Here is a 26,300-nt window from a genome sequence, read left to right as displayed (position 1 = left end):
ATTTCCATGTGATAAAGAAATAGTGCTCTAAGCATGATTTTTTGGCCTTAAATTGTAAAACAAAATTTTTCTCTCTGTGAAAAAACATTTCTATAAAATCTGCTGTAAAATTACAGAAAGATTTTATATTTTATATTTTATAAAATCTTTCTGTAATTTTAAATAACTTCAACATTATTGTGATTTATCTACTACTTAATTACTTTGGTGAAGTATATTCACGATAGAGGTCTTTATCTGTAGGGAAACCTGTAAAACCTATTGAAATACAGTTAAATGTTCAAAATTGACAGCTTCCTGGTTTTTCAAACCTGTCAAGTGGGCCGGTTTAGGGTGCCTGCTAGGCCGATTGTGGCCCCCAGGCCTTACGTTTGGCACACCTGTTTTAGGGTATTTATGGGACCTTAGGCCAATGTAAATACCAAGTTGATGTTAAATTCATTTCTTATAGGCAAGAGCACAACTAATCGAAATGCTTAAGTAGCTGGAATGTAGCTAACTAGCTAGACAATATTATGTCTATGACATAAAGAGCAGTGCATGGGCCTCCAGCAAGTTCAGGGAATGTTTGCTTGTGGGGACTTTGATATCACATCCAAACACCCGTCACCAAAGTGAAGACTGATGGTGAAAGAAAACACTCCTGCGAGATAGGAATGCTTAATTGTCTGCAACACTATGCTTCAAACTAACAGTGACTTAACATTCCAAAAAATTCCAGTAGAGGAGTGCTTTAACTAATCTGCAGTGTCAGCATTGCCACCTATAGAAGCACACACTCATTCAATAAATACCCACAGATGTGTGTGGATGCTGGCATCACTGCATGATCCAATCAATAACTTTTAAAGATAAAAAACCTCTCTGATTAAAAAAAAAATCACTCATTCCCTTTTGTGTTGCAGTTTTCCTGCTCTATGCTGAGCTGCTATTCTTTATAAACTTAAAAATCTTTATAAATGCCCCAAATACAGCTCTGTGCATAAGTGAGATGCAGAGACAGATAGTGTCTTGAATAAAATCACATTCAAGACACTATCCTCTTTGGTGTTGTGTCAGGGAGAGCATCAAACACGCGGAGCTACCAGCTGTGAGGGTCCCTTATGGAAAGGGAGCAGCTGAAAGTAGCTTACATGAGTGCTTTGTAGCCTACTGTTGAATATTACATGAATTACATACGATTAAATAAATGACTCTAATTTACAATCAAAGGTATTTAACTACACATCTCATAGGAGGCAACATGCATTGCTGTTGCTGGTCCAGTAGATGGGGCAGTCGGGCTACGCTTTTGACTGGCTTTACACATTTGTTAAGTTAGAGAAAGAATGCTAACTTAAAGCCGGAAACCCATCGATTCTTTGTACCGAAAAAAAGGAGAACCATTTTTGTTCTGACGTACCTTTTAATCATTCACGATTTATATTCACGGTAGTTATTATCCTGCTAAAATTCATGAATTAGAAAAAATCGGCATATCTAAAAATAAAGCACACAATTGATCCCCTCAGTCATGTGCGAAATGTGGCAGGATATTTGCCATGGCTGTTTGTATTTTGAAAATTCCGACAGGAAGTCGTGCTGTACATCGTCTCTGACTCGACGCCGGTCTCTTCACACTGTCCACAGTCAGTCGTATCGCAGATACAGAAGCGCTGGATTCAAGTGCTTGACCCTGTTGTCCGTGGCCCTGACAGCGTCAGTTCTTCCAGGTAAGGAAAACAAAAAACCAAAATATTCATTTGTTGATGATTGTAGCTGTTCGAAAGTGTGCAACTAGTGTTTTCTTGTTCGTCTTTTTTCAGCGAGTCGGATTGTTGATGTGGCAACTTAATGTATTCATGCTTGGTAACACAAAGCTACGCTTTAACATGATAACTTGCCCTTTTTCCAGCGCTTTGAAGCAACAGGTATAGACGAATAAAGTGAAAGGAAGTCGAGTCACAGTAACCCTGATGACACTGGCAATAGTACTGTATTGTCCATAAAGCTGTCAGTCAGCGGGACTGCTGAAGGAACATGAAAGATTGATGAACGCCAGCTAGCTAAATGTTAGCTAACTAGTTAACTAACGCTAACAGACCCTTCTGTCCCGCATGTCTCAAGTACTTTCGTTTTTTTTCTGTTAGTTAAAGCGTGACTCCAGATAACTCGAATGTTATTTGACTCCTTTATTTTGCATTCTTTGAGTTCCACATGAAAGCAATGTGCAAGGTAGCACCCTGTTAACTTAAAATAGACCTCCCTTGTTCATTTAAAAAAACATGTATGCCGAAACAACCAGTAGACCCCCCCAAACCCTAAAATTCAGTCATACTGAATTATGTCATACTTCTGTTTTTAAGACCACCTAAAAAAGGGGCGATTCCAGGAAACCTTTAGGTGGGCTCAGCATCTGATCATAATGCCAATGCGTAAAAGTGCCTTGCAGTAATATTAATTGAATATCCTGTTTGCAAAGGTAGTCGACCATTTTTACATTTGCAAACAGTAATTTAGGTGGTTGCACATTAGTCTTACCTTAAAACAGTCTCATTAGTTTAATGACCTATTGCAGTTTTTAAGTATAATTCAGAATGAATAATCACAGATTTCAGTATAATACATCGGTTTTATGGTGGACTCTTTAGTTATTGAACCCGGGGCAAAGGATCAGCTATGTTCACCAGACACTGTTTCAGTCTCCTAACCACATGCAGTAGAGGTAGTCCACCAAATCATTAAGAATTTAAAGCAGCATTACTCCATACAGACTGATCCATATTCATTTACAGCAAAATTCAAGCTGGATAAAGGCTGCTGCTGGCCAGTGACATGTAACATCCTTTTGACTTGAAGTCACCTGGAACTGTAGCTGTGCTGTAAACAAATAATGAAGCCAAGTGTGACCAGAATAACAACAGCAATCTTCAATATGCTGAAATAATAAAGTACAAAAGCTCGCTGGCTGGTAACTAGCAATAAGCCAGAGGACTGATGGCTCGGGAGGCTCATTAATATAGCTCATCAATAGCTTAATATTCATTAAGCTATTTAGAGAGCAAATATGCATAAGCATACACTTTCTAAGTGACAGTGATGCCCCGCATTTGCAAACCAGTTCACACTTTTGCTCTGTTTCAGGTAAAGTGTAAATCTGCACCACGGATTTGTGTGATGAAATTTTGTCTTTGTCTTTTTTCTGCTGCAGCAACCAAAGTCTGATTTATTAATGACAAACCAGCAGTAGATGCATCATGACATCAAGAACACTGGACAGTTAAATGTGTTTTCATTCTGTCCCATCTCCAGTAGATGAGTTGAAAAATGATCACATTAGATGACGATGTCAGAAAAATTGGGGGTGTTTGAGCACCACAAGGGAAGGGTCTAAACTTGCCTGTGCTGAAAGGATTGCTTCACCCCAGGTCAAAGGCCAGACCTTCATTGTACTTTCTGTTCCTTTCTCCTTATAGAAGTCTTTTCCATATATAGCCGGGAATTGAAAATGGAAGTGGCTATGCCAGAGTGAGTGCTTTACAATATCAGTTACAGGTTTAGGCAAAGATATTATTATTTAGTCTTGCCTCACTTCCACATCTTCCTTCTGTGAAGTATGAATACAACCTCATGGAGTGCTTAAGGTAGCACTTGTATTTAATATATTATATTGTTTGTCTCTTTTTCCCCTAGAACAACTTAGCGCTTGCTGTATGGTTTTTCAAAGGACAGTTTTAAAAAGTAAAGCTCTTTTCACACTAATACTACAGCCCTAAACATTTCTCCACATAACCAAATAAAGCTGCACTTGTTGGAATTGTGACTCAGTTAATTTTTATTTTATTTTTTTTACCGTGCAGTGTCTTAGTACTACATCTATGTGACAGACAAATGTGGTTGTCTGGTGTAAATTCACATCAAGCGAGTGGACATGGTGTGTTCAGCTCCCGCACACTCTGTCCAGTTAGCCTGAACCGTTTGGAGTATTTCCAGCAGAGACAACACATCTGATGCGCGCTCAAATTGATTCTCCTGAAACAGTCTGGAGCTTGTGTCACAATGGCTCAGCTGTGCTTTCGTGAGGTGTGCTTCATTCATCAGCGTTTGTTTCATATGAGCAAATGTATTTTATCTGTGAACTTCATGACATAAAGGGTGGAAAACCTTTATCTGCTGATATGTTTGAAATATTTGAAATGTTGTGAAGCACAAGGAGAAACAAGTTTATTGCATGAAACTCTCAGTGATGTCAGGCAAAGGTAAAGATAGTGTTTGACATGAATTCCCTGGCTCTGTGTCCAGACTGCAGGGGACTGGACTTGGTCTGGATGGCTGACGGACAGGGGCGCAGCAGACCAATCACATGATCACATGACAAGATGCTGGCTCGTAACCGCTTCCTCCTCCTGGTGGTGGTAGGTGGAGCAGCGCTGGCCATCCTCAGCCTGAGCCTCCAGTTCTGTAAGTACAGTGTGTTTGAAGTGTGATGTCTGATGTTTAAAGGTTATTCATGTAATGAGTGAAGTGAGTGATTAGTTTTTTTTGGAGGGGTCGGGATCATGGACCATTTTGCATTTTGAATTTTTGTTGCTATTAATCCCTTCTAAAGAAACACTGAGGTATAAACTAGTGTGTTTTTTCTGCTATTTCCTCTTAAGTTCCTTTTGTTATTTTTTTCTTCTGCCTGTGTCTTTGTACATATATATCCTGTCATTGCTGTCCCATTCAGGAGACCCTATTTGTATCTAAACAAAGCAGAATCCCCCATTGACTCTCTATTAATAACCAGCAGCACCAGTGGCCCTCTGTCGATGCTCTGTCGCCCACATCTGCTGTGGAATGTCTAGGTGAACTCAATTGTGTCTTTTCTCAATCAAGTCATTGTTCAGCATCCCCTTCAGGTATTGTCTAGATAGCATATCCCGGCCGGCCGCAGTGAATGCAAGGAAACCACCGCTCTGTAAAAGGAGACAAGCTTGCCCCGCTCTGGATGTGATTTGCAAGTCGTGCTGGTGAGAAAGGGAATATTGCTGCTTGATGAAGCAGATGGGGTGTGGTGAACAAATTGTAAAGCTGTTTTGCGCTGGCTTCATGAAAACCCCCAAAGCAGCACAAGTGTTAATAGTGACTGCAAGCTTGTGTCTGGACGAGCGTATAGGATTAGACTGCCATAAATCACACTCACAGGATTATGCTGGTAGTTTGGACTTTAAAATCTCCTGAGCTGTCCTTCATCAGCTGTTTTAACATTTTGTCCTCGTATAAAAAAAAAAAGAAAGTCAAATGTAAGATGGGGTGCTGAAATGACTGAATTTACTGCTCCTTTATCTTTCCTCATATGTTGCCTTGAATGACACAAATTTGGAGTTTAATCTTTGGGGAAATAATGCAAGAGCAAGCTGGCTCTGACTCTTGCTCATCTAGTGATTGCACTTTGGGACCTTAAATCCAGACTGTTTTTCTGTGCCTCCCTCCCCTTCTCCCACATAATAATAAGTGGTTGAGCATGTTGGAGGAAGCTGCTGTATAAGTTAATATTAATGCCATGCTATCAGTCTCACGCTTGTCTCCTAGACTGTAATTTTCTTGTTTTTAAAAGTCCCAGACACCCCTCTATAACTCAAAGTGTATTTAAAAATGTTATAAAGTGGAGATGCACTAATATATCAGTTAATATCAGCTTTGTTGACTGTGTGTTAGCAAATGATATGACATTTAGTATTTAGTTGAATATTTTTATAATGGTCATTTCATTTTGTTTTCCCACAAAAAAACAGTAGAAAACAAAACTAAACAAGTAAAAAGACATTTTTTCATTTTAAAGGTACAGTGAGTAATTTGTTGAGGTTCTTTGATAGACAAAAAGAATGTTGTAAGCATAAATATACATTGATTAATGTGTCTTCCAACAAACTGATGCATTCATATTAACTTAGAATTATTCTATTGAAAATATATAGGAGCGGTCACCAGTTTGTGGAAACCACCATGTTGCTCGACCATCTGGAATACACTGACTGAGTTGGATATCAAAGTTCCCCCTAATCTGGTTTTATTTATGTGGTTAGACACGGGCACATGCATAATATGCCTTTTAATTAATTCAAAGGTTTAATATTTGTACATGTATAATTTTCTCATTATGTCTTTCTCCTTGTCCTCGTCATCTGCCTCCTTCACTGCTGTCTCTCCTTCCTCATGTCCACCTCAAGCCTCATCTCCTGAACTGAAGTCAGAACTCTAACACATGAAAACGTGCATCAACATGCTTGCTTATTTTGTCATAATTACATACGGTCAGCAGATTGGACATGTGGCCCTCCTGCCTCTGGACGCCTGACAACAAGCCAGCTAAACAGCAATAACAGCTGGTTATAGGCTAACATGACGCCAGCTAATATTAGGCTTGAGTGTCCTGAAATCACACATATCTTCTGATAAACAGTTTGCCTACATTCTCACATCGTATGATACTTGATGCACCAAGTGTGACTAAGATTTTACACAGTGTACATTTAATATTGGGATCAGCCCAGAATTTCACTTTCATGACATCCTCATTACTTGATATTGCCCTTTTTATTGACGGTATTAAATTTACTGGTTTCTTAGCTAAGAGACAGTTCTTGTGGCTTATCAGGACTTGAATTTCAGTGTGGGATTGCAGATGTGACCCATAATTCAGGCAATTCCTACACCCAGCTACATCGATCTAATAATGTTCAGCCCAACGTTTATACTGGTGCAGAACAGCTGGCCAGAAGCAGTGCAGAGGTAAATCGACATTCGTCTTGGACAACACTTTGCACACATGAGTATCAGCTCTCTGCTTTTTGATACATTCTTGCTAGCTTCAAAGATCTGAACATGAAGGAATACAAACATGGACTCACTGGAGGAGTCTCACTGAAGGTCAAGTCAGCAACTTAAATCCACAAGCTCCTCAGATAGCTAACTAGAACTATTAAGATCAACCAGTATGTCAGGCTAACTGGCTTACCAGCATATCCATGGCTTAGTCTTATAGCAGTCAAATGAATGGTTGAATTTGTAAATTATACAAACTATAAACTATACTTGTGCAGATGTGCCAGATTACTGGGAAAGAACAAAGCATGCCATGGAGACCAGAGGAAAGACAACCACCGAGACAAAGATAGACAAAGCACAAATTACAGCAGTGTTATAGTTGGGAGGAGTGCAGCAAAACCCAGGGGAAAAAAAAGACCTGTAGTTAAGCTCACAAGCAGCAATCCTCCCAAGAGCACTGTTTATGTTTAAAACTGCCCTCACAAACCTTTTTTTGATCAGTAATACTGCTGAAGAAAAGCTGCCGTCATCATTTATTCATCACAAATAGAAAAAGAATTGAGCCATTATCCAGAAAAAGCATGGTAGGAAAGCATGAGGGATTTTCTCCTCATGTTTAATAGATGGTCAGCTTCTGTTTTTGTTCCACTTTTCTGCTATTGCTCGGTAGCCTGTTCATCTGTTCCAGTGCAGCTCTTCCGTCTTACCCCCAGCCTGCTTTTAAGAAAAAGCCCATCCTTATGTTTATTGTTGTTTGTTGACCATTACGGTGAGAGACAGAGTGACTGAGGATTATTGATGGCGGAGTAAATGAGCCTGTCTGGCTCCAGGCTACCTCAAATTAAAACCAATACATGCTTTAGAGCACGGCAGGCAAAGGTAGGGGAAGGGACTGACAGGGAACTCCCAGAGGACGGTGATGACAGTGTTCAGGGGCACGCCAGAGAACTGAGAGTAATCTATTTTGAGATGTAAGCAGCAGTAGTGAAAGGAAAGGTGATGCAGAACTTTGTGAGAGTCAAGCACTTCTAGGGTGTCAGATTTTGTGAGAGAGGACTGCCATGGGAGGATATAAAAGAAGAAGAAAGGCAGGTTGTCTGTGAGGTTTACACAACGATAAAAGAAAGTCCCATAAGTATACCCTTCAAACAAAGTGCTGTTTGGACGGATCAAAAAAGACTAAAAGCTTCTTTTCAGTGTTTTAACAGGCACGGGAATCACTTAACTTTTTTTTTTTTTACTTTGGAAATGATCATCTACCAATGAGTGTCCTTAAGGCATACCTCCAAGCACTTGTCAAATTTCTCTCTCCACATTTCTCACATTGCTTCCCCTGCAGTCACTACCAGCGACAGCGATGGTGTCTGAGCAAAATCTGGATATGCCTTTGAGCTACCAGTACATGCAGTGAAAATGCTATGGAAAAAAATCTTGTGGAAGGGATTGTACTCAACAGCCCACTTGGCTTTCTGAACATTTCTGAACAGCTGATTCTGCTCTATAATTTCTGTGGTCATTAAAGTTCCACTTAAGAAACCACACCTTCATCCAGCGTCTATAATTAAAGCATTGTCTATCTTTTTGTTCTTTTTATATATATTCTCCAAATAATTATTTTCCAGTCATTATCAGCCCACATGTGCAACAGGAATCCTGTCATTTCAGTCCATTTCCAGAGTTGCTGGAGCAGAGCTCACCAAAGCAGGAAACGGTGAACTATGACTCCATCGTTGAACTTCAATTCATGAGTCTTAGTGTGGTTTTCAACACCATCAATCTCGGTATCTTCTTAGCTGGAAATCAGCTGGAAAATATGTGGTCTGGCTCTCGTTTAGAACTGTTAGAACTGCTAGCCTACATCTTAATTTTTTAAGGTTAAATATGGTGTAGCTCAAGGCTCTGTTCGTGGTCTTCTGTTTTTCTTGCACTATATAAAAGCGTTGCCCTTTGGCTATGGTAACCTGCTGATCATCATTCCCTGAGAAGGAAAACGGAACGAATAGAGTGGAAGTCATGGCTGTATGAATACAGTTGCATTACCTTTGTGGTGTAAGAAAAGCTGTGCAAACAAGTAAAAGTCTTTCTTCTGCTGGAAATCATAATTGAAATGCAAAAAACCCCCCAAAACAAACATGTCCTCTTACATAAAAGGCAGAATCAGTCATGGAGTCAGTAATTATACATTACTAACAGCAGCATTTGGCACTTTTATTACAGTAGACACCAAAGACAGCTGTTAGCAACATTTTTATCATCATGTAAAGAAGCTGCCCATAGACAGTTTATCTCTTCACCTGCTATTTTTGCACACATTTTATGAATGAAGCCTGTATGAAGCGATACCATCTCTGTGATATCACATTCACGTTACACTATGACTGAACACAATGCAGCTTAAGTCTCGGACCATATCATTTGCATCCACATGATGATATCTTACAGTACGGGCATCTCTGGATACACACATTCCACACTTTTTTTGTTCTACTTATTCTAGACAGAGTTGGTTTTCAGAGGCTCTGTTATTGGTTTATAACAAGTGACGCCCTCCAGAGCCGAAAAATGAAGCTAACGCAGAAGAAAAAATAAAAGCAAAACATTTTGGCCTCTTCGAATAGTTTTCCCCATTATAACAGCTTGTTCACCTGCCCTTTATGTTCATTATTGTTAATTGGTTATAGGCTTTCAACATATTTTGTAAAGAAGTCATCGGACATGACCACAAGGTACGTAACTGAACATATATATAGACGTCTGTGACTTTTTTTGGGCATATAGACTGACTTTTTATGCCAAAGTGCAAAAATTGTTACAGCAAAAGTCACTCTATCCTAGAGTGTGTCCTGTCCTAGTGTCCAAAACACCCAGCATTTGTAGACCGTGGACAGAGTAGGCATCATTCCTCTGTAGCAGGAATGTCAAACTCCTTTTACATTACCCACTTTAATCTTAAGTGGGTCAGCCCAGTGAAACTCCCCTTTCTGTCATTCTACAGAGGTTTCTCTGCAATTTAATCCTAGTGATGTGTTAATATAAGATAGTAGTGTATATACATGCTTCTAGAATATAGACTGAAAAACAGGAACTTTTATGTCATTTAATTGTTTCTTAATTACTTTGGTGTAGTATGGTCATCTGAGCAGTTTTTATAAGTAGGAGAAGCTGTAACACTTGTGAAAATACAGTAAAAAGTGTCAAATGTTTGCCCTCCTTCACATTTTTCAAAGCAGTCCAGTCTTTGTCAGGCCAATTCTGGCCCCCAGGCCTTACGTTTGACTCCCCTCTTCTATAGGCTTAACTGAGGCTAGCCTTTCCCGATAGTAAAAGCCCATCAAATACAGGTGTTGCCCTTAAAAAACATTCATTACATTGGGTGGATAGAAAATCCAATCTTCTCCACATACGGATGTGGTGTTTGTGAGTGTTTGCTGTGGGGCTGTTTAGTCGCTTGAAGTAAAACAGGCTGATGTATTTTGATGAGATTGGATTTCAGAGTAAGAGTCAGCTTGCTGCAAATGCATGACAAACAACATTTAGACATGCATTGAAAATATGACTTTAGAGAAGATGTTCAGCCTTTCCTGCCAACATTCAGACGCTATTACTCCTCCTCAACAAAACAGCTCAAAATACTGCAGAGCACAATACGAATAGATCTAGTGTAGTATAGATATGCATTAAAGACAAATTGTGGTGCAGCCTACATTTTTAATGCAAAGCTATTCAACTGTCAAGCATACTAAATTAAATGACTTCACTAATTATTAAAGTGGCCTGTTGTAGACTAACTGTCTGCACTGTTCAGACATATTAGCTGGAAGATGGAATGAGAATATTCCCTCACTCTATCCATCAGCATTCTCTAGTGCTTATTTTATGCCAGATTGTATGAGCTGAAATGCATCCCAGCATGCATTTGGCAAAATGCAGGCTTCTGGAACAGTGCCAGTCTGTCATAGGCGTAACACCCTGACAGACTACCACGCTTTACAGTACATGTGTGTTTCACAAATGAGGTATCCTGATGATTTTGATGATTGTTATCTTTAAGCTTTAGTCTAGTTTCTTGCCTGTTGCATCTTAATGGCCTTGGGGTCTTGCATCCCTAAGGCCAGCTAAACCAGACCATAGGTGGAGTAGAAACCTAACACACATATTTGCATTTACCAATGATTTAGCATTTCCATGTTTTCTATTTGGTTTCTCCAGATGTTTCAGTTTCCACTAACATTTATATAACAATGCTAACCAAAGAGCTGCTGTGCTACCCTAATGACAAAATAAATCCGACCAGATACTGGGTATTAAAAGACTCAGATCTATATCGGGGGCAATCAGGAGCTTATCGGTGCTTTTGCTGTAACACTGACCATTAGTGATTAATGAAATGCGAGCCACGAGGATGTTAATCTGTTTCGTCCCTGTGGATTGTTTGTAAAGCCACATAGCGCTGCCTCCTCCAGCTGTGAATAATTTCATTCTTGATGGAATTTTCTGTTACGAGTGTTGCTCCATTCGCGTTCACTAGACATAAGGTGAGGATGCAACAAGTCCTGGCTGCCTGCAGCTGCTCATTATGTCTGTACTATGAGTCAATATTTGCTCCATCTTTTCCACTGGGCTTTGGTTACAGCAGTGCTGACAGTACAGTGTGCTCTCAAGTTGGGTACTATAAGTGGGCACCCACCTTCTTAATTTGAGGCCAAGCCACATTCTCTGAGTATCTTTATACTTCCATAATCACAGCGGTGCTCTACTTAACACAGACGTGTTTGTGTGCGTTTTTTGAGGCAGAGCCGCTTGTTTGCCTTGAGGCTGCATGTGTTTATAATGATGGCCTCACACATACTCAGAGGTGCGAGAATTAACAGGGCAGACTGTTTAGCTCTGAGTATCTGAGTCAGGATGCGTGTATGTTTGCATGCTGTCACCTTTGCTGAAAACACTCAGGTAGCCCTCTTCTCAGGTCTGACGGAGGTGGAAGGATACTTGGAAGGCATGTTAATTGAGCCACATTTAGCATGTCTGCATGAATTTGTTGTGTCCCGTGTGCGTAATGCTCTGTTTGCCGTTTCTATGTATGCACGTGACCGTGTTGGGCAGGGAGTAACAAAAGCCCCATTGTGGAGGCAACTGTGACTGAACTGGCCTCCAAACGTTTGGTTTGTCCAGGCAGACGTGTGTGTGTGTGTGTGTGTTGCTGGGAGGTGGTGGGGGGGATAGCAGTGTATGGGGCACAGTGAGTGGAGGAGGACAAGTTATGGTAATGAATGAGGTCCAGTGTGTGCAGTCAGACATCGAGCTACTGAACGGTCGTCAAAATGCTCTCCACTCGTGTCGCTCAGCTTGTCGTTTTTCTCATTTGTGGTGAGTTTTTGTCCAAATTCAAAACTTTTCATGAAGACTTTCATTTTTTATTTACCAAGACAAAGACATCTGGCTTTGTCTTGGTAAATAACTGTTCTTAGATGTTCTTGCTTGTTCTATGTTCTAAAAGTCTACCAGCTTTTCTAGTATTTGTGTACTACAACTCTTAGACGACGATTATCATAACAAACCTGTTAAGAAGCATTACCAAACACCTGTGACAGGTTGTGCTTCACGTACATCAGCTGCACAGATTGTGTGTGATAATATTGTTGTGCTGCTGAGGGAGATGTGAGATAAGGCTCCATTCAGCTACTTTTACTAAAAGCAGAGCCGTTTGTCTCACTTTTTAAATATTTATTGAGTGAACTATTGTGTTTTCCCTTTTGTTAATATTTACTTCTAAACCTGAGTGGAAAACTCATAATGCACACGCACAAAAGTAAAATATAAAAAAAGGGATTTAAAAGATACTGATGTTGCGAGTCAGAGTTTGTTCTAAAACCAAGGATCCTAAAAGCAAAAGCTCAGGCGCTTTAAAAACAGCAGCCAAAGCTCACATTTGAATAGCTGGAAGCAGTGACAGTCTGGGTCTTTCCAATTGATAAATGCCTTTAAAGGATTATTTAAATCGGGTTAAGGTAATAGGCAAGATTTAATTTTGCACATATGCACAATGGTTACATTGATGGGCCATGAGGATATTTAATGTCCTTTCAGAGCGGGACATTATAAAGTATGGAGTCTTTCACAGACAGCTCACAATGGCAGTTAAACAAATGGAAAACATGATCCTTGGAGCAAAACTGCAAGGCAGTTCATTTGTGTAGTACATTTCAATAAAGTGGAAATTCAGAGGGCTTTCTCAGGGTTTAAGGTATTATGGTGAGATATAGAGCAGGCATAAGGCAATCTGAAGTTACTGTATAAAAAAAGGTGTAAATACTAGTGTGAAGTACAAACAGAAGTAAATATTTGAGCAAACTGTACGGTCTTCATGAGCCCCGCTGGGGACATTGTTTACACTCTGTTGTTGTTTTCAGTCATTTCACTCTGAGAAATGAAAACTCATTAGGTCTTTTATGATGAGGCAGAGAGTGGGCCTCTCTTTTTCTTCCCTGCAGCAGGATGTAATGTTTACACAGTTGACTTGCCAGCCTGGATTGTGTGTGGGGGGGGGGTGTTCAGCCTCTTTTTCTTCAGGATTGGATCCGTTTAAATGATCCTTCCAGTTCCCACTGCTGCTCCGCTCTCTTTGGACCATTTCTCCTCAGGTTCACGGGTCAGCCAGTGCCTAGGCAACACTTTGGTGGCAATGAGGGGGTTTTAGGATACAGAGCTGTTGACATGGAGATGAACTGAGTTGGAAATGATTTTCTCAGATGTCTGTGTCTTGCTACTCCATTATTTTGTGGTTTTACTTTTCTCCTCTATTTACCATTAGATGAAAACCTTTTGAAACATGTGCTGCCAGGTTTTAGACTCCATCTTATTATTATTACTATTATAAGAAGGTACCATGATGGCACCATGTTCAGCACTATATATTTCCCTGTCAGCTGGCAGGACCAGGTTACTGTTGTGAGCATAATTGATATCATAAAGTTGGCTTTACAAGAAATACCCACATCCTGCAGGGACCCACGTAAGCATGTCCACCCCAGCTGCTGCCAAAAATAGAATCCAGTTTTATGGAAAACACTTGAAATGTTGTACACACATTAATGAAATAGTGAAGTCCCATCTTGATCCTTGGGCAAAAGACAAAACGGTACTATTTAGAGTTCTAAGCTGGTGAAGCTGCTCACTATGATGCTTTAGAGTGGTGTTTTTTAGTTTTCCTAATTCTTTCATTTCTCTTTCTACCTTTACTTTTAACTTAAAATTTTATATATATATATATATATATATATATATACACACACACACACACTGTATTTCTAGCTCTTCTCATGCCACTGTGTTTCTCCACAGTGAACCTGATCCCCACCACACCCATAGTGGAGGAGCGCCCTTTCCATGCTGCGGATGGAGGTATCGGGGTGGCTGTGGGGAAGAGCAGAAAGCGAGTGTTCCCACAGCCTCACACCCAGGAGCCCAACCCCATATTTGAGGCTTATGGGTACTGCAACATTCCCAACCGCACTGAACAGGCCTGGGAGGGTGAGAACTGCACAGTGACACAAAATCTGATTTAAGCAAACACTGAAAAAAACCTTAATGCTGTGTGTGATTGTGAGTTTGGTTATGTGAGAGACATATTCTGGAGGCCGGCTGTCTCTTTGCATGAGTCAGAAGCAGATGTGATGGACAGCACAAAAAAATGCTTAATTTAGTAATAATGTCAGCTTTAGTGTGTCAGGGCACGAGGGATGTGTTAATTTTGGAGACGTCACTTCTAGTGGTCTGCATCATCTGTAATGCTGCAGCTCCATCTCACTACAGCACAGCTCTGTTTCTAGCCTGAGGCAACCATACAAATATCCTGCACTGCTTGAGACGAGTTACACAAGCAACCGCTAATTCAACTTTTCTCTGTTTATCACTGCGTGTTAGTTTCTCTCACCAGAGGAAAATGAATCACATTCATCATTTAGATTTATTAGACCACCTGTCATAAGAACAAGAAATAATAAATAATCATATTTTTAAAAAATCTCCCAAAAACTTGTTTAAAACAAAAACATACATTGTTATTTATTAGGTACATAACAGACACTGGACAATCACTAAATACTGATTTTCCTGTTTGAGTATGCAAGTAAATAAGTGTAATTTTGCATCTTAATCAAAAATTAATGTTCTTTTTTTATATTTTTCTTTTTTCCACACATATAGCATCGATTTAGAGCATCTGTGGCATAAACCTAGATTTGACAGGCACTGTGCATCCAAAGTTATTGACACGTGCAGTGGTGTTTTTTTTTAAGGTGGTGTAATGTTCCCAAGGACATACACTCATTTCCCTGCATCTCCTATCTTCTGATTTGACTTTTAAATAACTCACTTACACTCACAGTCGTGCACTCACAGACAGTGCTCCAATTTCTTTGATGTGTCTCATGTTGCTGCCAACTCCAGCCTTAGTTGATGCCCCGAGCAGAGCACTTTTGCTTCAAATTGTCTCAAATCTTGTATATTTTTTGTATAGTTTTTTACATTTGCAAATGTGCACTATATCCTTACTATCTCCACCCTCCATTTGGTACTAGGTTAAAAGTGTGAATTTATGAGAACTTTAAAACTGAAAATATTTCTCCCTTGTGTGTCAGAATGAGTCATTTTTGGACTATATAACAAAAAACAACTGAGTGATAGTTTGGGAAACAGCTCTGTGGAGATTGCCAGAAACTCTATGGGGGATAATTCGATGTACTTGTGGCTAACAGTCACACTTTGTGAAGTGATCATTGTTGATAGAAAAAAACGAACATACCTGCTCTAATTTCTTATCATCATATGCCTGTTACATCCTAATCTAACCACAGTCTTGATGCTTGGATAAGTAATCTGATATCTGCTAACAAAAGGGAGAATAATGGTGAATAATAAAGTGGTGCCTTTTTCCACCGCATGCATTGGAACATTGCTGAAGATGGTCTCCTCTGACAGGTCACAGTCCTGCTGACTACAAGCTGCTGTCTGTCCATGTGATGATTCGCCACGGTGATCGCTATCCGCTTTATTCCATTCCCAAGACCAAGCGACCCGCCATTGACTGCACCCTGTCCACTAGCAGGTACACCCACGTTTCCCATAAGATGAACAAATACAACATGGAGCATTTTTCATAAATCACATACACTCTATAGACAGAAGTATTGGACCACACATGTATAAAATGAAGCACCAAGCCTTGAAGTCTTCCATTACAAACATTTGTGAACAGACAAGTATTCTATGTTTGTTGTAACATGATGCTACAATACACCTCAAGAAATGTTTTCTGGACTGATCTAAAAGCGGAGCAGAAGCTTATTAGTGTGGTGTTTTACTCTTTTAAGAGAAGGGCAAGAGCATGAGTGGCATAACTAAAGTGTTACATTGGTTTCTACAGTGTGAAAATGAAGGCTTTGTGCTCACTGTTTTAATTAAACCAGATCAGAGAATAGTGCTTCTTTAGCGGTAACTATCTCCCAGCTATGAACTCCGGCCCCCTTTGTCTAATGGTTGGCAGGAAGACCTGATGGGAAGTGGGAGAGAGTGAGACACCAATTACTGAACCAGCCTTTGATATCCTCCTACAAAAACTGCTGGCTAGATAACAGCTGTCAGAAAATGAGCTCAATGAGAAAGCAGCTTTAGATTCTTTTTGTGTGATGTTCAAGAGCCTCACAGCAATTAATTTGCATCACACTTGGTAAATCAGGACCTGCATAAGCATTAAACATATGAATACCCGAGACAGTCGCTTGGTTTTGCGGCGATTGCAGGCAGTAGGACAGAAACTCCCTATAGAAATGCGTGGAAGCACACACACACACACACACACACACACACACACACACACACACACACACACACACACACACACACACACAGAAATTAATATTGTTATCTTCCTTTATTCATTACGCTCCATTCTCCAGACTTTACAGTGCGTCTGCTCTTCCCGACTCTGCAGCTCAGTCAAGAGGGGCTAGACAAGACTTCCTGATAGGAAGTTATTAAAAGCCAGCTTGCTCCTGTGCTTGAGCTTCAGAAGAGGTCTGATTCTGTGTGGTTGTGTTCACTTCAGTTATTGCAAATGCACGTTGCTATGACAGTTTTTTCTTGTTATTCGGTCAGATGGGTTTTGTGCACTCACTCTGTGGGATTTTGGACCATATGGTCAATAAATTCTCTGTGACCGGTCCTGTGTTTGGGCTGTGTACCTGGCTTCAGATTCAGTCACTTCTTAACTTAATTATGCACCAAGCTTTAAAGCAGCAACATCAGCTCTGCACATCTGGACAGTGCAGGCCACATGCCAATCTCTCAAGCTGAAACAAATGGTTGGATTTCAGATTAGTTAGTTGCAGCTGATATGCAATGAACATTTGATTATTAAATATAAAACGTCGCTCTGGTTTTAGGTGGTTTATGATCAAGTACCTGCAGGAATAGCAGCCTTCCCATCAGGCAGAGTGGCAATTTGTTGCTTTGTCTTTAATAAAGTAGTTCTCTACTTAGACTGTATTTTTACCACATTCACAAAGACATGTAGAGCCAGATGTATCAGCCAATATTAGTTCTTTGATGATATATTGGTGTCTACAGTGAAATTTAAAATGAGTAAAGAAGAGATGGAGGAAACACCGTTCCACCAGGTTATTGGAGTTTGTCCTTCAGAGGCAGGACTTCCCTGTTGGCAACTCTACAAAATCAACAACCAGCTGATCTAAGCAGAGTCGGGCAGAGCATAAACAGTAATCCATGACTAGTTGTGACAGAAAAGTAAGAATATATTTAAAAAGCACTGTCACATCATCTTAGTAATATGTCCATGCCCATAGCAAAGCTAGCATATAGCAGCAGATTTTGGATTTCATGCGTTGTCTTGTTGTTTGGTGTTGAACTGCCTTCACTGTGGAAGAAATGAGTGTTATTTGTATTCAAGACTCAACTTGCTAAATATCTCAAATTGCGCCACTACCCTTTACTGTCATTCCAACTGTGTGCAGTGGTACAGTACACAGTGAAACGTTCCTCCAAGACCATGGTGCTACATATGACATATAACAGACATTCAACACAAAAAATAAAGTTTAATGTTCAAAGATTGCAAAAATTGCAAAAACAACAACAAAAAAAAAAACAAAGATGGTGCAACACCAGACAGAACAGAGCGATACAGACACAAGACAGTGCAGTCAGAACAGTGCAATTAGAAATGTGCAAAAGGCTGCATATTGTGCAAAAAGTCACAATACTCAGTCTTATACTATAATACTACTACCAACACGGAAGTGTCCCATTATCGGAGTATCCATCTTCATGTTTATCGGTCTGAGAGCATTGCCACTCTTCTTGTTTTGCTGCTGACCAACTGGTCCTGAGTAATCCTGACTCTTCCCGTCTCATTACATCCTGTTACATTCTCCCTGCCGGCTGGAGTGCTGTGCGTTTTGCTGTTTTGAGTTCCTCAGTATCATTCAGTTACACCCCCCTGAGTGGATCTCTCTTGATTTTCACCTCCACCCTCTTGGATCGCAGATTAGTCTTTCTGATCTTGTGATCTGCTGTGAGCTGCAGGGCCACTCTAAGCAGGAGGACGACTGGTTCTTTGCTACGGAATCATCAAAGCTACTTTGCAAATACATATTCACAGAGGAGCAACTAAAAAACAGAAAAAGCTTCATGCACACATGTATACATACCAGCAGACTGAGATAGAACCTTTAAATGTAAAGTTATGTACAGAGAAGCTTGCACAAAACTGCCTGGTTCTTATCTTCGCCCAGTGTGATATAGCAGCCAGTGACAACACTTTACAGGCCCGGGAACAACTTCTTATGGATGCAGTGCTTCTCTCTTATGTCCATAATTCCACGGTGCCGCTCAGGCTGCCCAGGAACACCACAGAATATGATAAAGTCCAGCATGTGTAACCTGATAAGCTGAGAATGGACAGGTTTCCTAACCATGCTGAGTTTGCTGATAACAACCCTTTGATTGAGAGTGGGCATTATTTAAAAGGTCTAGACACTAAAATGCTACAATAATATGAGTTTCCTCAGTTTTATTTATGTAGGATTACTTTGTGGGGAAATACATCGTGCCTCGCAAAGTTCAGCATTATAAGGGGCATTTTAATGCTTATATATTTTTAGCTGTACAGTGGAACCCTGGCTGACGAAGACCCCATTTAACGAAAAATTCAAGTTACGAAGGCACTTAACGGCAATATTTCTGCCCGTGGTACGGCAAAATGCCCGCGTAACGAAAAATCCGCTGGCTCTGATTGTCAGCGGCAGAGCTGCAAGAGTTGGAGGCGATGCAGCACTCATTAGTACAGCAGCAATTCAGCGAGGAGGAGGAGGCCGTCATACCATCGGCCGATATCAAGGACATTTTTCGCGATTATCATTGCACAGTGTACGTATTACGTACGTACGTAACTGTAAGTTTTAGTTTTAATGTTTAGAATGGTTAGAATGTTATGTACATGTACATGTACATGTACACGTACATATGTATGCATGCATACGTATGCTTTCTTAAGCCTCCGCCACCTCCTCCTCCACCAAGAACTTCGTCTTCAGCCAGCATCGCCTCACTCAAAAGGCGATGGAAAAAGGTGCTTCGACTTACAAAAATTTTGACTTACGTCGGGGTTGTAAGTCGGGGTTCCACTGTACCATCAACTTGCTCTTCTATTGCTACATATTTTGCATCTCGGTCGTTAATATTCTGTGTAAACACCTCACCTCTTTTCACTTTTGGCTGTAACTAAATGACCATCATGACAGTGTTTCATTTTTGATGGCCATGTTTTCAGTGTCAGTCCTCAGTCTATTTAGTCCCAACTGAAATATCTCATCTGTTAAAGATTTATGAATAAATACTCCATCCATCCATTCGCTTCCGCTTATCCTTTTCAGGGTCGCGGGGTGCTGGAGCCTATCCCAGCTGTCTTAGGGCCAGAGGCGGGGTACAGATCGCCAGTCTGTTGCAGGGCTAACACATAGACACAGACAACCATTTGTACTCACAGTCGCGCTAACATTTTCTCACGTTTACAACATGGTTTAAATTAAAACCATGTTGTAAACATGACATTTTTATGGCTGAATTTTGGCATTTTTAACCTAAGAGGTCATGGGGATTAATCCACTTGTGAAACAAACTCCAACTTCAGCTTTGTTTCAAGGGGGGGTGGACACTTCCTTGCTGGCTTCGGTCTCAAACATTGCTGCTTGGTTGGTCACCGCTTCAAAATTCCAATCAGGTGTAGATCTCAGAAAGGTTCATAACCTAGCTGAAATGCATTTGTCTTGCTTTGTTGAGTCTGTTGTGTGTCTTGGTTTATTCTGGTAATAACATAGGTAGTTCTGTTTTTATTTAGACCAGCATGTAATTACAGGGATCTCAACTAGCATATGCCCTGGGCAGGATCCTTACAGAGAGCTCAGCAGTGTGTGTCCTTGTGTGTGTGTGTGTGTGTGTGTGCACGTCTGTGTGTGTACCCTGGCACCAGCTTGTCGACCCACTGTCTCCGTCTGTGGTTAACTGAGCTCTTTCAGCAGGGAACATCTCTTCTCTTCTTCTTCTGCTTTTCCTTCTTCTACCACTGCAGTCTTTGTCCAGGTTTTTGTCTCCCTGAACCAGTCATCCGATTTGCTTTAATCTCTGCTTTGGACTTTCATCCCAGTTTTGACCACACCATCTCATTCTCTTTTTTATTTACCCCCACCCCCTCCACTCATGCTACCTCTTCTTTCCACATCTCTCCATCCCTTCCTCCCACCACACTAATCTTTTCCCCCCATCCCATTCAGTGATAATAATCCCTGCTTAATGTAATTGGGCTGTGTAATCTTTGGTTAGCAACAATCAGCCTAATAGACAGCCTGGCTGGCTCTTTGTCTGCACTAGTGTCCCCATCCGCTGACATCCAGCCTCCCAGTGTAGCCAATTAAAATATGAATTGTCTCAAACTCCCTACAGCAAACTCATCAGTTGATGGCACCGAACTGGAGCACTGCTGGGCACTGAATAGCACATATTCAGTGTTGTTTAAGGGAGTATTAACTTGTGATAATGCAGAAAAAGGTTAATGGTTAAATGGAGACAACAGCTGCTGATGCAGCATGACAGGAAAAGGCAAAAAGAGTTTAGTGCTGTGAAGCCTTTGTTTTGGCATAAAAAGCAGAAACTACCCGTTGTCATCATGCGATTGTCCTTTGTAATGTAGCTGCTGGCTGTAGAGCTGCGTCACAACAATCACAGGCATGATTTAAGGGTAATGACTGCTCTGTCTGCGTGTTTTGTTTTTTTTTGTTTTTTTCTAAAACGGCTCATTCCCGAACCAGTATGTAATCACTATGGAAACTGTGTATGTGCGCATGACCCGTTTTAATCTGAGTGAGCTGAACTGCAGCTCGCTCAGATTTGTTATATTAAACTGTAATCTTCAGTCATCTCTAATCTACTATAACTTGGATTGCTCCTCTCGCTGCCCTCATCCCTACGTGTTTGTGCGTGCTTGTATGCGTGCTCGAGTGGGTGTTAGGGTTTGTGCGTGTGTACATGTGTGCATTTCTCCCAAGGCAACAAATTCTTTCATCTTTTTATATCTCCATTTCCCGTATTGCCTCCCACACATATTGAACAGTGCTGCTGCTGCAGAGCAGTGTTGTGCTGGAGAGACACCTGGTGGTGAATGTGGGGAGTGGCACCACATGCTGCGACTGATGATTATTTTCGTTACAGGTTATCTTATCAGCTTTGTTAAGATTTCTAAGATAGCAAATGACAATTTTTTCATACCCCAGTGTGATGTTATAAAATTGTGTAAATTGTATAATACAAAAATATCCTCACATTTTGGAAGCGCGCTGTACTTTTTTTTTTTTTTTTTTTTTTAAATATAATGCAAACATAATACTGGCAGGGCAGTGAGAAGGGCCTGGTTTGACTCCACCATCCTTTCTGTGTGGAGTTTGCATTTGTTCCCCGTTTCTGCGTGGGCTCTCTCCGGGTACTCTAGGTTCCTCACGCTCTAGGTTCCTAACATGCAGTTAGTTGGGTTAGGTGTGAATGTGTGTGTGAATGCTTGTCTCTCTCTCTGTGTTGGCCGTGTGTGGCAATCTGTCCATGGTGTGGATCTGACTTGAATAAGTGTAAGAGGATGGATAATACTAGCAGGCTTCATAAAAATTACTGCAAAGCCTCAATACATAGACTTAAGTGATGCATTGGCTTGCTGTTTCAGCTTTACTACACACCACGAAGGTCTTTGGTTTGAGTTCACTGGCCCTCTGGGACCATCTGTGTGGAGTCTGCATGTTCTCCTTATGGCATCTTTGGTTCTCTCCGGTCCACAGGGAGACTCCCACAGTCCAAAGACACATTAGGTTAACTGGTGAATCTAAATTAGCCGTAGATGTGTGTTGGTCCTGTGGTAGACTGGCAACCTGTCCAGAGTGTACTTTACTTTTTGTCCCACGACACCTGAGGACGACTCTGTGACTGTGAATTTGATAAGGAGAACAATGATGGATGTTTCAGCTTTATGAGTGTTTCATGTTTTGAGGGACAAAAGCATTATTATATTAATAACTTTCTTTAGTTATTGTATTATTCCTACTAATTTATTAACCTTGAGGATTTTATAAACAATACATTATGCAAGTCAGATTTTCCATTTAGATTTAAAAGGGAGTATTTGTATTAGTTTGTATGCATTTAAAATCTTTTTGAGTGGACAACAAACATAAGCAGGATTAAAATGAGCAAACATCATGTTAGCAAAAAGGTTGAACACTCAGGGGTCACACAGCTGCCTGCCAATGGTTAAAGCTGAAATATGAACAGGAAGTTCTGTTGAAAGGTTAGAAGCAGTTTAGAGAGTTAACGTTTGCCTTTGCATGCTGCGTTATATGTTTAATGACATGAGCTAAAGGTTATTCCATGTGTGGGTCTACTGGATGACTAATTTAAAAAAAAAAAAAAAAAAAAAAAAAAGGAAAAAAAAAAAAGCAGCTTTAGTAAGAAAACACTGAGTAAATGTTTAAGACTGAGCACAGTTTAATTAATTTGTTCTCACAAATAGTGCTGTACAAATTTGCTTGGTAAGTGGAAGGTTGTTGGTTCAGTTCCAGCTGGAGACACATATCCCCTGTGGGGCTGTGTCAGGAAGGGCATCCAAACATGCAGCACTGCCCACTGTGGCGACCCCTTGTGGCAGCAGCCAAAAGTATCTATAAACAGTACTATTTGAAACAATCACATTCAAATACTCTACTACTGTTTGTCAGCCTTTACTGAACTTGATTTGGATAATGTGTAGAGTTGCTGAGAATGGAGCTCTGCTTGATTATTTTTTAGATGTTACACTGAAGTCACTTATGACTGAAAATATTATGATTAATTTTAAATATTGTAATTGGACATTTTAAGTCCTGAAATGATTTAAACTAATTTATCATCATTTGTCTATTGTGACATTTCTGATCAATTTAAAGATGTCTTTAAGATCAAAACGTGCTCTCCGTTCAGAAACAAAGAGCAGCTTTCAAACTGTCACATATATCAGCTGTGTGGGGAAACCACATCCACCTGAGCACCAATGCAGGCTTAATTGTGTGTTATGTGAAATTAACATGAGATCATGGATTACATCTTTAACCCCTCTTGTCTTTTCTTCTAACCCTCAGGAAACCCTCCCACCCCCTGCTGGACTCCTTCATCCATCACATGGGCCTGGGGGGTCGCGGCCACTGGGAGTCACCTCTGGGCTCGGTTCCTCGTCTGCCCAGCCACAGTGCCTGTGAGATGGGAGAACTCACACAGACAGGTGACAAGAGCAGATGAACCGAACTCTTACAGACATTGTTACGTGTTGAGTCACGCTCACGTAATTTATTCTACATCATTCATGCCACATTCCATTTTTCCCATCGTTGTCTAGGTGTGGTGCAGCACCTTCGCAATGGGCAGCTCCTCCACCACGCCTACAAACAACACAGTCTCTTCCCTTCTGATTGGTCACCCCGTCAGATCTGGGTGGAGACCACAGGGAAGAGTCGCACTCTTCAGAGCGGGCTGGCCTTCCTCTATGGTTTCCTTCCGGACTTTGATTGGACGAAGCTGACCGTGCGTCACCAGTGGAGCACGCTGTTCTGCGGCTCGGCCTGCGACTGCCCTGCCAGGAACAGGTACCTGGAGGAGGAGCAGAGGAGGCAGTATCAGCTCAGAGCGGCCGATACCGAACTGGAGAGAACTTACATGGATATGGCACGAACTTTGGGTATTCCCACTCGGCAGCTCCGAGCTGCAAACCCCGTAGACTCCCTGCTGTGCCACCTGTGCCATGGCCTTTCGTTCCCATGTGTTCCCATAGGGGATAGTGGCGCCGGCGGATGCCTGACTATGGAACAGTTTGCTGTGATCCGACGGCAGCAGCTGGACGATGAGGTGGACCGGAGGAGAGCAGGGCTGTACCACAAATACGCTATCCTGGCGATGTACCCCTATCTCAACCGAACCGCCGCCAAGATGGAGCGGATCGCTAAGAGCAGCGAGGCTGGTCGTCAGCCTCGTTCTGCAGGCGAGGAGGTCTTCACCCTCTCTTCAGCCCATGATGTCACAGTGGCTCCATTGCTAAGTGCCCTGGGTCTGGAAGAAGCCCGGTTCCCAAGGTTTGCAGCAAGAATTGTCTTTGAACTGTGGAAGAGTCCCCCGGCGATACAAGGCCAAGTAAAAAAGAGAAGTGGAAAAGGCGAGAAGTCAAAGGCCAAATACGGCGAAACATTCATCCGGGTGCTGTACAACGGCGAGGACGTGACATTTCACACCACCTTCTGTCGCTCACACGACCGCCACGTCAGCCAGCCTCTCTGCCCTCTGAAAAATTTCCTGTCTTTTGTTAGGAGAGACATGTTCAGCGTTGTCAATGCCACCTCCTACAAGGAGGCCTGCTACAGGCGCCCTGGTTGACAGACGGAGAGGAAGGCGACTGAGTAAAGCTTGATGGCAGATGGTTGTACTTTCATTGAGAACCTGTTTTGAAGACGGTGTACTCTTACTCTGCTCGTAGTGTCTTACAATCACCACATTTTATAACATGGTCCTTTACATTTCTGAGCATGAAGTGAGACACAATCACACACAACATGACCTTCACTTTATAACCTTTGTACAAGCTTACGATCATTTTATAAGGATCTGTTCTCGACTCTATCTGTACAACACAAACAATTCAAGGGAAGTTGAACAGCACTCAGCCACTTTATTCCAACATTCCATGACAACTTGAAATTGTAACATTTCGTTATTCCCAAATGCCTGTAAGAAAGAGGAATATTGAAGCTGGAAATACTATGATGGGAATATTTTGTGTATAATAATGTATTTCAGTGAAAACTTTGGGCTAGTTTGAGCTGTAGAACTCAAGACGACCAAGTTGTGTTTTAACATTTAATCTTTGCAGCAGGCTTTGTTTTTAGCAGTAGCATTCTGACACGTTGCCATGTGTCTTTTTATTCTTTGCTTTATTCAAATTGTTTGCGGTACTTTAATAGTGACAGTTTGGTGCTATTAGTAATCATGCTCTTCTTCTCATTTTCGGTCTTTCTACTGAATCTAATAAAAGTTTTTTCCGAACAGACGTACGTTACTGTAAAACACAAGCAGTAAAATAAATGCCGTCATGTTTTAATGCTCTGTTCTCTTAGTGTTTTGTTTTTTTTTCAGCTTTGACCCATTTGGTTTGGATTTTGAATACTGAATAAACAAATAAAAGCTGTTTCTAATCTTACTTTGTTTTACTGGTGATTTTTTTTTTTTTTTAAGTAATGATCTAAAATCATTGTATCTAAAATGTACCCAGTTATAATTAAAAGTCGTTAAAACATTTCTGCAAGAATATCAGCAGATGTCATTTCAGACACTTGTTTTGTCAGCCTTGTAAAAATGTCTTGCTTTAGGTGTTAGCTGATCCTTCATGATCCTTCTCCATCACAATCTTTCATTTCAACTCAGGATTTGAGTCTTTTTTTTTTTTCTTTTTTTTTTTAAATACTGTCTCTGATTTTGACTAAGCCATTTCAACACCCTGGATTTCCACTTCTCGGCCCATTACTTGGTGGATTTTCTGTTGTTTAGGATCATTATTCTGTTGAAATGGCTCCCTCAGGTCCAACTTCCTGACTGATAACTTGAATTATCTTCAAGCATATGCTTCCAGCTGCCAAATGTGTCCTGTGTTAATGAAGCCAAACGGCTCTTTGTTTCATCTGCGAGAGTAGATCCTCCCAAAAGGCAAATTGTTGCTTTAAAGTCTTTATGGAGCATGAATGTGTGGATGGCACACCGTTCACAGAGCTCAAACCTCTTTCTTTCTACACGTTTAGATATAGACAGTTCCAGGAGTTTCCCTTTGATTCTGGGATGGACAGTCTGTATCAGATCTTCTAAAATTGCTTGTCAGACATGAACAT

At 41.0% G+C, this 26,300-nt stretch overlaps 1 protein-coding gene across 2 annotated transcripts; it reads left to right on the top strand.

Moving 5' to 3' along the window:
- Positions 1 to 1,399: 1,399 nt before the first annotated feature.
- On the top strand, positions 1,400 to 25,618 carry pxylp1 (2-phosphoxylose phosphatase 1). Of its 2 annotated transcripts, XM_003456939.5 has the most exons (6): positions 1,400 to 1,712; positions 4,282 to 4,440; positions 14,131 to 14,319; positions 15,769 to 15,895; positions 23,517 to 23,656; positions 23,771 to 25,618. In XM_003456939.5, exons 2-6 carry the CDS (start codon positions 4,359 to 4,361, stop codon positions 24,796 to 24,798), a joined length of 1,566 nt encoding a protein of 521 aa, XP_003456987.1. In that variant the 5' UTR covers positions 1,400 to 1,712; positions 4,282 to 4,358; the 3' UTR covers positions 24,799 to 25,618. The 2 variants fall into 2 exon arrangements, with proteins under 2 accessions (XP_003456987.1, XP_005461768.1); XM_005461711.4 differs by lacking the exons at positions 1,400 to 1,712; positions 4,282 to 4,440 and adding an exon at positions 12,005 to 12,156.
- Positions 25,619 to 26,300: the final 682 nt, after the last annotated feature.

This window comes from Oreochromis niloticus, linkage group LG14, assembly GCF_001858045.2.
Source record: "Oreochromis niloticus isolate F11D_XX linkage group LG14, O_niloticus_UMD_NMBU, whole genome shotgun sequence".
In the NCBI taxonomy this organism is placed as follows: Eukaryota; Metazoa; Chordata; class Actinopteri; order Cichliformes; family Cichlidae; genus Oreochromis; species Oreochromis niloticus.
Note: the sequence above shows the minus strand (reverse complement) of the source record. Positions and strands in the feature narration are given on the sequence as shown.

Bases quoted from the DNA above. Each gene is read 5' to 3' on its own strand.
- pxylp1 (XM_003456939.5), top strand. From the start codon at position 4,359: ATGCTGGCTCGTAACCGCTTCCTCCTCCTGGTGGTGGTAGGTGGAGCA. The intron at 14,320-15,768 runs GTGAGAACTGCA...CTCCTCTGACAG, and splicing joins CACTGAACAGGCCTGGGAGG to GTCACAGTCCTGCTGACTAC. The intron at 23,657-23,770 runs GTGACAAGAGCA...ATCGTTGTCTAG, and splicing joins GGGAGAACTCACACAGACAG to GTGTGGTGCAGCACCTTCGC.